The following is a 13,622-nucleotide window of genomic DNA, read 5'->3' on the forward strand; positions in this document are numbered from 1 at the left end:
ATTTCTAAGCACTCATTTAACTGTGTCCCATACATTTTGGTATTTTCATTTTCATCCATCTCAAGTATTTACTAATTTCTCTTCTGATTTTCCCTTTGACCCATTGGTTATTTATAAAGATTTTATTATTTATTTATTTATTTATTTGATAGTGAAAGAGGGAGCATGAGCAGGGAGGGTAGGGGCAGAGGCATAGGGAGAAGCAGACTCCCTGCTGAGCAGGGAGCCCGATGTAGGGCTTGATATGACCTGAGCTGAAGACTGATGCTTAACTGACTGAGCCACCCAAGCACCCAACCCATTATTTAGGCGTATGTTATTTGATTTTCACATATTTGGAAATTCCCACATCTCTTTCTACTGTTGACTCAAATCACTCCTCAGTGATAGAACATACTTGTTTAATTCATATTTTGTTAAATATATTGAGACTTGTTTTATGTCCTGAAATACGGTCTTCACTGGAGAATATTCTGTGTGCACTGTAGAACCATGTATATTTTGCTGTTGTTGGATGGAGTGTCCTGTAGGTGTCTGTTAGGTCTAATAGATGTATTGTGGCTTAAGTCTTTTGTTCCCCTTCTGATTTTTTAGGTGGTCTATCCATTCTTGAAAGTGGGGTATCTGTTCAACTATTTTTCTTGAATTGTTTATTTTCACTTTGCTTTTATTAGCTTTTGTTTCATATACTTTAAGGCTCTGTTTTGAGGTGCATATGTTTATAATTATTTTATTTTCTTGATAGCTTGATTCTTTTATCATGCTTTTATCATGATAAATTGTGCTTGTTTGTCTCTAATAATATTTTTGTGTGTGTATTCAATCTTTTTTCCCCCCTGGGTTTCAGCTCTCCTTTTGTTATTATTATATGTTATGTTATTATTTATATGTTATGGCTTTTATATTCATCCTTTGGGGTAGTTGTATTGTTTGATCATGTTTTTATATAACATGTTAACCTCAGTTTTGATTGGAGACTTTAATCAATTTACAAATAGCGTAACTTCTACTAAGGTGGGATTTAGACCTGCCTCCTGCTGTTTGTTTTCTGTATGTCTCATGCCTTTCTTGTTACTCTTTTCCTCCATTACTGTTTTCTGCTACAGTATAGGTATTTTGTAATGTATCCTGTTAATTTACTTTCTCATTCTTTCTCTTTTTCATTATTTCTCATTCTCTTTCATTAACAGTGAATTATAATTTTACTTTAATCAATTATAACAACAAATTAAGAGACACGTTCTATTGATCACTTTTTTTCTTTTTTATGGGTCATATTTTCTTGTTTCTTTATGTTTCTTGCAATTACCTTGGGAACATAGATATTTAAAACAATGTAATAAAGCAAATCTGAAAGTCTGATGTCTTACCTGCCACGTTTTGTTGTTATCGTTCTTGTTGTTTGTTTAATTTGTTGTTTTTTAGTTCAGTGACTTTTCTAGACAAATTCTGAAGTCTTTATTCTTGTCATGTATAGCCATTGGATTCTCTGTATGGTCAACTTTATGGTCAGTTAATGATCAAAGAGAGAATTCCTTAAGTGCCTGCAATCACTAAATCTCCCAGTGTTGGTTGAGGGACTTGCTGTGCCTGTTGAGGATCACTATCAACAAAACCAGACAGAGGACAACTCCATCTTAGTATTAACTTTCTGCTTTCATAGAGCCTCAAAGTCAGCCAGAGATGAGAGCTGAGGGCCTTTTAGGCCTTTTGTGCAAGTATATGTCCATCTATATTTGCAGGAAAAATAGGAGTATTTCAAAGCCAAGTCCTATGGGACATCCCAATCCCCAGAGTTTGCTTTTAGCTTTTTGGTTAGACTTTTGAGCCCCAACTGTTATATGCTACTTCAGGCCAACTATAAAATTAAAATACTTACCTCTCACTTCCTCCATTTCCTAAGTTGTAAGTGATTAATAGGAATGAATGTGAGCAGAAGGATAAATAAATTGCATGTTACAGGTAGCCTGTGGGCTCAAGTGCTTGCAGGGAAGAAGGCTTTTTCCACTGAACAAGGTATTAAAGTGGTGAATTTCAGACAGCCTTGTTAAGTGGGCTTTTTTGGGAAAGCACCAGACATGTCAAATAATGACGGTTACTTGGTAATGAGGTTTTGAAAGAGCTCTGTTTTCTTCTCATTGCTCTGGCTGCCATGCTGGACTGCTATTTTTCAAAGTTGTTACGGATCTGGAAGTGGGCAGTGGGAATAGGACAATTTAAAAAACCATAAGGGGAGCCTGGGGACTCAGTCGGTTGAACATCTGACTCTTGATTTGGGCTCAGGTCTTCATTTCAGGGTCATGCATTAAAGCCCTGAGTTGGGCTCCACTTTGGGTGTGGAGAAGACTTTAAAAAAAAAAAAAAAAGGCAGAAATAAAAACACAACCAAAACCCATAAAACTCATTTGCTGGTTTTTGTTTTTGTTTTGTTTTTCTTCATTGTCTGAATGGAGGAGTAAATTTTCATTGGCATATTTGTTGATATCACGCTTATGCTTATTGTCAAGTTTTATGATATATTAAAGTGATTCCTGTAGCTCTTCATCAATGAAGCAGGTTTAAATTGAAATGGCCACATTCATTGATAAGTTGCCAGCAATATTAAGAGATTACTATTTGAGGGTGTCCTTTAAGACATACAGTTTTAGCAAATATTATGTGGTTGTGTTGAGCTTGTTAGTTTAATGAGTGGGTATGAGACAAAACTTATGATTTAATGGAAACAGAATTTAATAAATAGAAATTACCAACCGGAAAAAAATTTATACTAAAGACTATTATTTCCTCTCTGTTATCTGAACTTAGTCATATTTCTGTCGTAGGTGAACACACTTTTGCCTTTACAAAAGTTTTGACATTTTAACCTTTGCTTCAGTCCTTGGGCCTTGTCATGATGATCCATTTTTGCAGCCTGATTTTTGGGGAAATGTTCTTGAGGACTGATGTTATCTCACTGTCAAAACACTCAAACTTTTTAAGCTCCTTTGAGCCAGTTCGTTGCTCTATAACATGCAATAGGATTTATGTCCCTTCTGCTCACACTCATTCCTATTCATCACTTAGAACTTGGGAAATGGAGGAAATGCAAGGCTGCCTGTCAATAGTTGAAGAAAGTGAGACTGAAAATTCTACCTTATCTCTCCTGAGGATCAAGGTTGCTGGAATTCACTGCCAAAGTTGTTGGATTTAGCCCTTCTGACTTGACTCATGGTTTTTGTTGCTTTCATATTTTATATGCTTCCTTTTTTTTTTTTTGTCATCAGTCTTGGTTTATGTTGGGGTTTTATGTCAACCCTTACCCAGCAACTGAGAAAAAAAATTTTCTTTGAAAGCCCTTTAATGTAAACATTTAACATTTTCAATAAAATCACACTGCTTATTCTTACTTTGCCATTTTGATAGTTAACACTTTACCATGAGATTATTTGAAATATGTTTTAAAGATATGCTGTGCATTTACTTTTATGGATACAGGCATAAAATGGGAATTTAGGAGCCATATAAGCAAACCGAGATGAATACAGTAGAGGTGGATAGGAAACTTATAATGGTGATAGTGATGTTTACGTATATGTGTATAATATGATTGTTGGTAGGCTACTTCAGGAGTAAGAGGAGTATGTGTCAAAAACATTTGGTACATTTTTGGTTATCAGTTTCATGAGTCTCTTCTCATTGGTTAAAAGCAGCAGTATGATGGGGTGTAGGATGAGGGAATGTACATGCGAGGAAAACTTACACTGCCAAGGATGTGCTTCTTTCTTGTATACTTATAGACAGGATGACTAAAGTATTTTGGAGAACAAGGGAGAGTTTTCCACAAGATAGTATTTTTCTCTAAGGAACAGCTTCATCAGTTAAAGAAATTCTATATTCACACTGTAGGGATCAAGGTAAAATTGAGTATGCATTTAAAGAAATACTTTTTATTGCCACTACACTACATTGTTGGAATTAAAGGTAGAAATCAGATGTTGGTGTTAGGTGTATTTTGAACACTGCTTTGTTTTCTCCCATAAGAAGAAAGTTTATTCCTAGGCAAGTGTTAAAAGATCTCAAGCTGTTTCTGAATTTAAAACGTTACCTTTTAGGCACCTGGGTGGCTCAGTCAGTTAAGCACCTGGCTTCAGCTCAGGTCATGCGGGGTCCTGGGATAAAGCCCTGCATTGGGCTCTCTGTGCTGCAGGGAGCCTGCTTCTTCCTGTCCTTCTGCCTGCCACTCCCCTGCTTGTGCTTGCTCTCTCTCTCTCTGTTAAACAAATAAAGCCTTTTTTAAAAAATAAAACTTTACATTTTTAAAAAAGATATTTTTTATTTATATATTTATTTAGAGTATGAGCAGGAGAAGGGGCAGAAGGAGAGGGAGAGAGAGAACCTCAAGCAGATGCCACACTGAGCTTGGGGTCTCATGCGTGGCTTGATCTCACTACCCCGAGATCATGACTTGAGTTGAACTCATGAGTTGGATGCTTAACTGACTGAGCCACCCAGCTGAATACTATTCATTTGTATTGCTAGTAATATGATTGCAATAATACTTATTTAAATAATAACATGGTATATAGTAAATATGACTCGTTATGCTTATTTGATTATTCATTTGCTTAGCATTTGCATTACCTTCTGAACATGAAGCAAGAGCAAACTAATGACTGTCCACTGTATTACGTGATACCAGCTCTTTATCTAAATCATGTTTATATAATTATTCCAGGGAGTACATTCTCAGAACGGTCTTCTGTTATTGCAGGGGTTTCAGTTATGGCTCTGACCTTATTTACAGCAATCATTAATGTCATTATTTTCTGCTAATTAGGGTACAGTTTTGAAATAGGTCTAGGGAAGAAGAGGTGTCTTAGGTTTCATAATTTTACTATTGATTCTCTCAATGATATGACAATTAAATTTGATTTCCAACCCAGCTTTAAATGACCATGGAATAACTTGGTCGATAGGTTATCATAATCATCAACATTATGTTTTCATTCCTTTTGACAAATAGCAAGACACCAAATAGAGTAGGACACAGTTAGTTCCCCAATTATACGCTATAACCGTGTCAAGTATTGTAGGAAATTATGAAAGCCCAGAAAGTGTCCCACACTTATGTTCTAGCCCTTTAATAATAATGGTTCTCTGGCAAGGTCTTCACTGCAAAATGTGGGACAGCATCAGGGCTCTGCATCATTTTCTACGATCACAGGGAAAGCTGGGACTCTTTGATCCAATTCTTTCTAGAGCAAACAATGATCTCCTTTGAAGTTTTCATTTATTTTGGTGATGCCAGTACAATATTTTCCCTGGATACTGTCTTTGCAGGGCTATAACTTCCTGTGTTGCAGGAGATAAATTAGTTCGTGACTGCAGCTCATAGTAGTGTTATAGGGAGTATAATCACAAGAAGATATTTCTCTGGGGAATGTAGTGACATATCTTATGTCACGATCAGCCAGACCACTTGCAAAAATGAATGGTGTGGTTAAATATTTTATTCTTGAAACAGAAATATATTGACCTAATGTGGATATGGGCCTAAATTGTTACTGCCTGGTATACTAAATAAATTTACCAAGGATTTCTGTCAGTAACATGCTGACTGTTGCTGCCCACAGCCCACTTCCTCTCACTGGTCTCCAAAGGGAATTCTACTTCCTCAGACTTAAGAAGCAGAATCTTTCTTCCGACGAATAACCAACATGCCTGTCAGGTACTTGAAAACACACAGCATTTCAAATACTTTTCACATTTGGGAAATTCCATTTTATAATCAGTAATATAATTCGGATATTACTTATTTTTCACAGATTACATTTTATTACTTCTCCAGCCAGGTGAGTAACAAATTAGTGGCTGGCCTTCAAACTACACGTGGTGGTCCCATCCAGCATTTATGGCAAAGCACAGCTGGGCTCCGCAATCAGTGGGAGAAAAATGTCATGGACATCCAGAGCAACCAGAAATTTCAGGTATGCATGTTATATTTTCTAACTGTGTCCTTGAAGGAAAAATGGTAAAATACAGGTCTTTAACTGATGTAGGAAACAAAGGCAGAAGAAAAGTTATTAAATTTCCTTACTCCCTACTGCCTATTGACAAGTCTAAAATAGGCAGAGTAACATTCCTCTAGGAACTCAGTTACCTTGATGTTATTTGCTAATGGGAAGAGGCAGTCTTAGCCCGACCCCCAGGACTCTGTAAGTCTATTTTAACATATATAAAAATTCCTTTGGAAATATCCTGTATCTCTACCCCTAAGATACATGTTGGCAATCATTCTCCAAGCATATGACCCACCAATACACATCTGAAGGGTCTTGTGTCTCAGGTTTTATTGGACAGTAATAAATGACCTTTCCCAACAACAGCTAGCCCCCTCAAGTCTGGAAACCTTGCTTCCAAAATTCCTTAGAGATGAATGCTATCCCTAACTCCCTCCCAACTTGAAAGGATATAATGAGCCATTCCTTGTGACCACAGTGTAGCCCTTTCTACCCATGGTTTTATCCCCGTGCTTTAATAAAACTGCCTTTTTGCACCAAAGACATCTCAAGAATTCTTTCTTGGCTGCCTGGCTTCGAACCCTAATATCTTTCCTATATCATTAATAATAGATGAATTAAAAATAAGATGACCAGTGTCCCAGTTGGCCAAGGACTAAGGGATTTGCCAGGACTGTCAAGCACTGAAACCAAACAGTCTCAGGAAACTGGGATGGCCAGTCACCCAAAAGACAGGTTTAAATGTTATGTATAAAAACCAAAGTTGATATATTTTAACATATATTTATATATCAGTAAAATACAGCTTTCTAATTATCTTCTTAATTTCTTAAATCCCCTTTATTTTCTATTTCTTTCACTATTTCAACCTCCTCTTTCTTCTCATTTCTTATTCTTAAGAATTACTTATCTTCCAAACTTTTCTCATGCTTATCAGAGAACAGGGTTATATTGGGTAATGAGGAAAGAGACTATTTGATTTAAATACTAATTCCAAATGCTGTTGAAGTAGAATAATTGTCATATTCATTTCATGGCTAAACTCAAATTATTCAATACAGCCTTTATTTTCCAAAATAATTTTGAGAATGAAAGCCCATGCAAGCCTATAAAAGACAAACTTATTTATGCAGCCTAATAAAACTTATGTATGGTGGAAATTATAATCTCATGATTATTACAGGAGTTCTTGGTAAAGCATTGCATATTTTTACATTTGAGAGAGCTGAGAAAAATTTCCCATTAAAAACAGGATCTTAAAGCATTTAAAAAATTTGCTTTTTATACCTGGTTTGCAGGCCAATTTAGCCATCTTGGCTAAAGCAGGTTTCCTTTATTGCCTGTTATTTGAATAGTATAATAATCAATTTTGTAATTTTAATACAGAGTAGAAAATCATCTGCCATGTGATGGATTTAGCACTTGCTTAACTATAGGGATTGAATTGGATTGAATTTTAACTTCAGTTATTTTGAGTGGCAAGAGGAAGGATGGGAGAATGAGCAGGATTTCTACTATAAAATTGAATTGTGAGCTATAGGAATGACACATTTTCTTAATTGATCTGTCATAAATTCACTGTAGTTTGAAATTTCAGGCTTTTGTAAACTAAATGGGGTTCCAAAGAGGATCAGAGAAAATCACTTCATAGATGGTTAAATGACACCTGGATGAGAGCACGTTAGAGGAACTGTATGGCTGGAAACATAGCTCTGCCACTTGAAGCTTTGCACTCTATTGAAGTCAGATATATTGGTGTGGGGGCTGCGTGGGGACCACAGGGTCTCTTAAGCCATGAGGCATTCAAGTCCTCCTGTGAATGATTGATTGATTGATTTAACAAAGACTCACTTGGGGCACTCAGGGTGTATCAGGTGGGATTCAGGGAATGTTCCTGGTACATGTGAAGAAAACAATTTTCTCCCAGCTTTATTGAGATATAGCTGATATATGTGTAAGTTTAATGGATGTAATACAATGATTTGATGCATGTACATTGTGAAGTGTTTTTCACAAAAACGTTAGCTAACATACCCATCACATTGCAAAATTATGATTTTTATCATGCAGTAAAAACATTTAAGATCTTCTGTCTTAGCAACTTGGAAGTATATAATACAGTATTATTAGCTATATTCACCATGCTGTTTATAGATACAGAGAATTTAGTCATTTGATAGCTGGAAGTTAGTGCCCTTTGACCAATACTTCCCTGTTTCCCCTACCATGCAGACCCTGGCAACTGAAAAATTACTCTGTTTCTATGTTTGGCTTTTATAGATTCCACATGTAAGTGAATCATAGAGTATTTGTCTTTCTGTGACTTATTTCACTTAGCATAGTACCCTCAAAGTTCCAGCATGCTGTCCTAAGTGATAAGATTTCTTTCCATTTTTGGCTGAATTATACTTTTGTATGTATATACCACATTTTCTTTCTCCATTCATTTGTTGATGGACACTTGGGTTATTTATGGCTTGGCTGTTGTAAATAATGTTTCAATAAATATGAGAGTGCAGATATCTCTTTGAGGTTGTGATCTCAGTTCAGTACCCAGAAATGGTATTGCTAGGATCATACAGTAGTTCTGTTTTTAATTGTTTGAAGAACCACCATACTGTTTTTCATAACGGCTGCACCAGTTTCCATTCCCACCAACAAGTGAGTAAGGTTTCCCTTTTATCCACATCCTTTCACATTATCTCTTATCTTTTTGATAATAGCCCCTCTGAGAGGTGTGAAATGGTATCTCGTGGTACTTTTGATTTGCATTTCCCTGATGATCAGTGAGGTTGAGTATCTTTTCATATACCTGTTGGCTATTTCTCTGTCTTCTTTGGAATGATATTCTCTATTTTATTTGTGTGACATTTTTTTCACTATTGAGTTGTACAAGTTTCTTATCTATTTTGGATGTTAACCTCTTATCTTATAGTTTGTAAGGGGGGCAGTAATGATAGGCATGTGGAAGGGAGACTGTGTGTTCCTGGATTTGGGGTGTGTGTGTGTGTGCAAACTGAGAACTCTGAGCACCATTAATGCATCTAATTTATTGTGGATTTTCAGGTATCATTAACCACTAAAGAAGTTTCTAGTTTCTTTCTTTCTTTTTTTTTTTTTTAAAGATTTTATTTATTATTTATTTGAAGGAGAGAAAGAGAGACAGCATTAGTGGAGGGGGGAGGGGCAAAGGGAGAGGGGGAAGCAGGCTCTCCGCTGAGCAGGGAGCCCAATGTGGGGTTTGATCCCAGGACCCTGAGATCATGACCTGAGCTGAAGGCAATTGCTCAACCCACTGAACCACGCAGATGCCCCTAGTTTATTTCTTAACACTTCTCTTTTTTCTCCCCTATGTCTCTCTGTCTTCTCTCAATAACAAAGCAAAACAAAACAAAACACAAGAGCAACAAATCGGAGCCAAGAGTGCTTTTGAGGGGATCGAGTCACAGTGACTGGATACTGAAGGATGAACTTGCTGAAGTCCCTTCTGTCTATATGCTCACATAACTTTAATGACTGAAATGGGATTTTGTCTGTGTATAAACTTTGTCAGCATTTACACATCCTTTCTGACTCTGAAGCAGAGTGGATGGTTAAAGAACTCTAACCTATCTTTTTGCCAAGCTTTCTGCCTTCCCATCTCTGTCTCCAACTCAAGGTCAAGATCTTCATGGGTAGGGTACCCAGACGGAGATCTGGGCATTGGGTAGAACTGGAACCAGCTGAGACTTGTGTGTTAAACCCTTTAAAACAACTTCCTTGTTTTTTTCCCATCCATCCGTTCCCAAGTGGCCCATTGCAGGGGCTGATGATTAAATATGTGTAGCAGCTAACTATAAAACTGAAAACTCCCAAATATATCACCGTGGGGGCCGCAGGGCTGTAGCTGAGGCAGCGAGGTTATTCACTTGAGTGCTTTAAAATGAGTCAGTGGCTCCAGCGAAAGCAGATGCCTGTGCAGTATATTAAGTAGTTTGCCAAAATACTTTATTGCTGATATGAAAACAACGCCTCTACCTTAGAGGCTTTGTAAAACTTAGGAAACCGTATGACTCTCCTGGGATCCTTTGGCTCCACCAATCTTTAAGATTGCAGGCATGTGTTCGTTCTGTCCTGTCAGCCAGGGAGCAGGTGTTCACATGCTTTTGCTTAGCTGAGCCACAGAGACGCACTGTGCTTGTCACACTTCCCGCCGTCCTCTCGTAGCTTCGTCCTGCAAAAGCTTGAGTGACAGGCGTATGGAGGGTATTTTGTAATCAGCGTCTCCAGACAATATCTGCTGCCTCATCAGTTTATAAGCCTCCGAGAATTACTCTGTTTTCTGCAGTTTTCCCTCCATGCTGCCTTTGGACAGTTTTAAAGCCTTTCATGCTTCCTTTAGAGATGTCCAAATAGGAGATGGCAGTTTCTGCTGGACTAGGGCATAGCATGGGCTTCTGAGAAAGTCTCTGTCATGTGGGGGCTTTGTCACCTTTATGTGTACAGTGCTAGGTCCACACCTTAATGAAATGAAGCTCGTTCATTTCTGAGGGAATACTGCAACCTGACAAGGGATTGTGTTTATGCGTCTAGTCAGCAAAGACAGCAGCATTTAAGAAAGTTTCTGAAGATGTTTAAGGAGTAATAACATCTAGGATTTACTGAGCACTTACTACCCCATATAATGCACTGCATTTAGTCCTTTGTATATATGATTTTATGGGCCCTGCACAGCAGTCTTCTGAATCAGAACTATAATTCACAAGCTTCGGAGAGTGAAATAACCTATTAAACTCCATCCAGATTAGAACCCAGTATAGTTTGATTTCACATCTTAATTATTTATTCACTGAGCCGTGATCATTTCTTTATCATGTTAAAGCATTATAAGGATTAAAAAAAAAAGCATTATAAGGATTTATAAAATATAGATGAAAAAATCCAACTTCTAGATTTGTCCAAATATGTTGCAGGTGACTCATGAAACATTCTTTTGCCTGCTGTGTTGGATAAAACAACATTTTTACACATTATTCTGCTGATTAACTGCAACTGCCTTTCTCAGAATTGTAGATTTAAGCAATTCATTTTGCTATTGTCCTAAAATATTTGCAGAAGCAAATAATAGACCAGGCCAAATATATAGCAGAAATTTAGTCTCAGATGCAAGTAAAACCTTCCCTAACTCTTCTTTTCTTTGTTCTTGAAGGCACTTTCATATTGGTTTTATGGGTAGGAAGGAAGGAATACTGTATTACTAAGTATGTCACTGACCGTGATTTTCATGTCAAATGTTTGGATTCTCAAAGTTAATGAGAAGTCAATGCCTGAATTTTAAAATGATATCAAAGCATTTTTTATATGCTATTATCTGCTTGTCATTTCTTTGATATTCTATTTCGACATGCCAAAGAGTTCTTAGCAACCTTGTATTCAGAAACAATAGATTTTATTAACATGGACGAAAGAGAAGTACTCATAAAAATAAATACAAATCATTAAGTTAAAAAAAATCTACTCTCAAACTCTTTTAAATCATGATTGGAGTCATTTTCCCTTCTAAGTCAAGACTATTTACTGTGTGAACCCATGATGGCAAAAAATTACAGTCATCTTTTTGCATTTCACATGTTTGCTTGAGAAATAATATTGAATGCACACTACTGATTAAGAAAACTTTCGTATAAGTCTCACTACTAGAGTTTCTGTTCATGCAGTTACTGGTGTCACCCAAGCAAGTTTATGGCCATTATTTAGCTGCTGTCAAAGATTCATTGAAGATTTAAATCTTGAAGGCTTGAACGCTGACTCCTTGCCTCCCTTAGAGGCCATCTTTTCTTAAAATGTTTGGGGTGAAAGCAATTTGTCTATTATTTACTGTTGATCAGTACAGCCCTTACCTGACTTCTGTGATGTCGTTAAACTTCTAACTTCATTATCTGGTTATTTTATTTGCTAGTTTGCTATTCTTTGCTTTATTTTCCCTAATGCAGTTAAAATGAGGGGGATGTTTGGAAAAACTTATTTACCAAAGTTTTGGGGGAAAACAATGAATGCTAGACCTCACTTTTCTTAGAAATACAACTACCATACACAAACATGGCTTCTGACCCTAGACCTGGCTTTTTAAAAAAATCATCTTGAGATTCCACTTTCTTGAGCTGGTTCAACCCATCTTTCTTTTCAGGATTCCAACCAAAATATCTGAAAAGTCTTTCTGTTTAAATATATTTAATTTGAGTACTGCATTATGTCTGATGGGTCTTAAGTTTTATAGCTACACAGACAACATGGGTGAATTTCCCTACATTTAGAGAAATAGTGTTCTCCCTAAGAGAAACATTTCCCCTTGATAGTCCAGTGGGCTCAAATGGTAGCCAATTTTCACACTAACTTCCCTTCAGTTAGACCAAGTTAACGTATAATTTAATTAAATCCAACAACTATACATATTGCAAACTTTGATGGAGACAATTGAAGGTGAGAAGGTCACTTAAAAGCCTTTTCATTAGATCAGGAATGAAGATACAGGGAGAGAAGTTGGAATAAAAAGAAGAGAAGGCTTCACAGGTCTTGATGGTTTGGATGTAGGGCTAGAAGAGAATGTGATTTCTCAAGCCACTTTGGAGTTTTGAACATTGAAAAGTGACAGTATTCTGGTGCCACTGTCAGAGAATGGGAGTCATGGGAGGCGAAAAAAATATTATGACTTAGAAGTGACTTTTGTCATCTGGTGAAAATGTCCAGGAGGCTGTGGAGATATGGGCAGAAAGCTCAGAGAAGTGGATGATGTTTGTGATATAAATTTGTGTTTCATCAGCTTGGGTGACAGTTTAAACCCTGAAGATCAGTGGGTTTGAGAAGAAAGTGTGGAGAAAGAAGGAACAAACTGGTGATTAGTTCATGCTTATCTCTCCTTCTCTCTTTAAATATGGCTGCCACTGGTATGTCCTTAGCTCAGCAAAAACAGGTGAAAAGATTTTCAAGAAGGATACATCTTAATCTGTAGAGAACAGATTTTTTATCTATAAACACACTGTTCATACAGTGGCTTACATACTTTATAATAACTCTGTATTACAATAATAGGTAACACTTATTTACTACTAAGTGTATACCAAGTGCTGATAGACATGTAATAACTCATTTATCTGTGCATAAATCTTAACATATAGGGAATAGCATTATTATTATTTTAAAGATTTTATTTATTTGAGAGAGAGTCATTTGTGAGAGAACATGAACTGGGGGGAGGGGTGGAAGGAGAGGGAGAAGCAAACTCCCCACCGAGCTGGGAGCACAAGGAAAAGGACAGATGTGGGGCTAAATCCCAGGAGCCTGGGATCATGACCTAAGCCAAAGGCAGACGCTTAACCAACTGAGTCACCCAGGCACCCCAATAACTTATTTTTATCAGTGCCTTTTTACAAAGAAGGAAACTGAGGTACAGAGATGTTAAAGAACTTCTAATGACCTGTTGCTATTAAGTGGGTTAGCAAGGGTCTGAACCGAAGTAGTCTGTTTCCAAACACATACTTTAATCATTGTGCTCTACTCCCCTCAGATAAAATCAACCCTATGTAAGTCTTTTCTTTCCCCTCTGAAATGGCTTTTTATTGAAAAGCAAAAGCATGGCACCTGAGT

General features: G+C 37.0%; 1 protein-coding gene across 1 annotated transcript in view; it reads left to right on the plus strand.

Moving 5' to 3' along the window:
• Positions 1-13,622, plus strand: part of MALRD1 (MAM and LDL receptor class A domain containing 1) — an 838,152-nt gene that overhangs the window by 91,125 nt on the left and 733,405 nt on the right. The window contains exons 5-6 of the mRNA XM_044228594.1: positions 5,613-5,707; positions 5,805-5,966. Coding sequence (XP_044084529.1) covers positions 5,613-5,707; positions 5,805-5,966 — 257 coding nt within the window. The remainder of the gene's footprint in view (positions 1-5,612; positions 5,708-5,804; positions 5,967-13,622) is intronic.

This window comes from Neovison vison, chromosome 12, assembly GCF_020171115.1.
Source record: "Neovison vison isolate M4711 chromosome 12, ASM_NN_V1, whole genome shotgun sequence".
Taxonomy (NCBI): Eukaryota; Metazoa; Chordata; class Mammalia; order Carnivora; family Mustelidae; genus Neogale; species Neogale vison.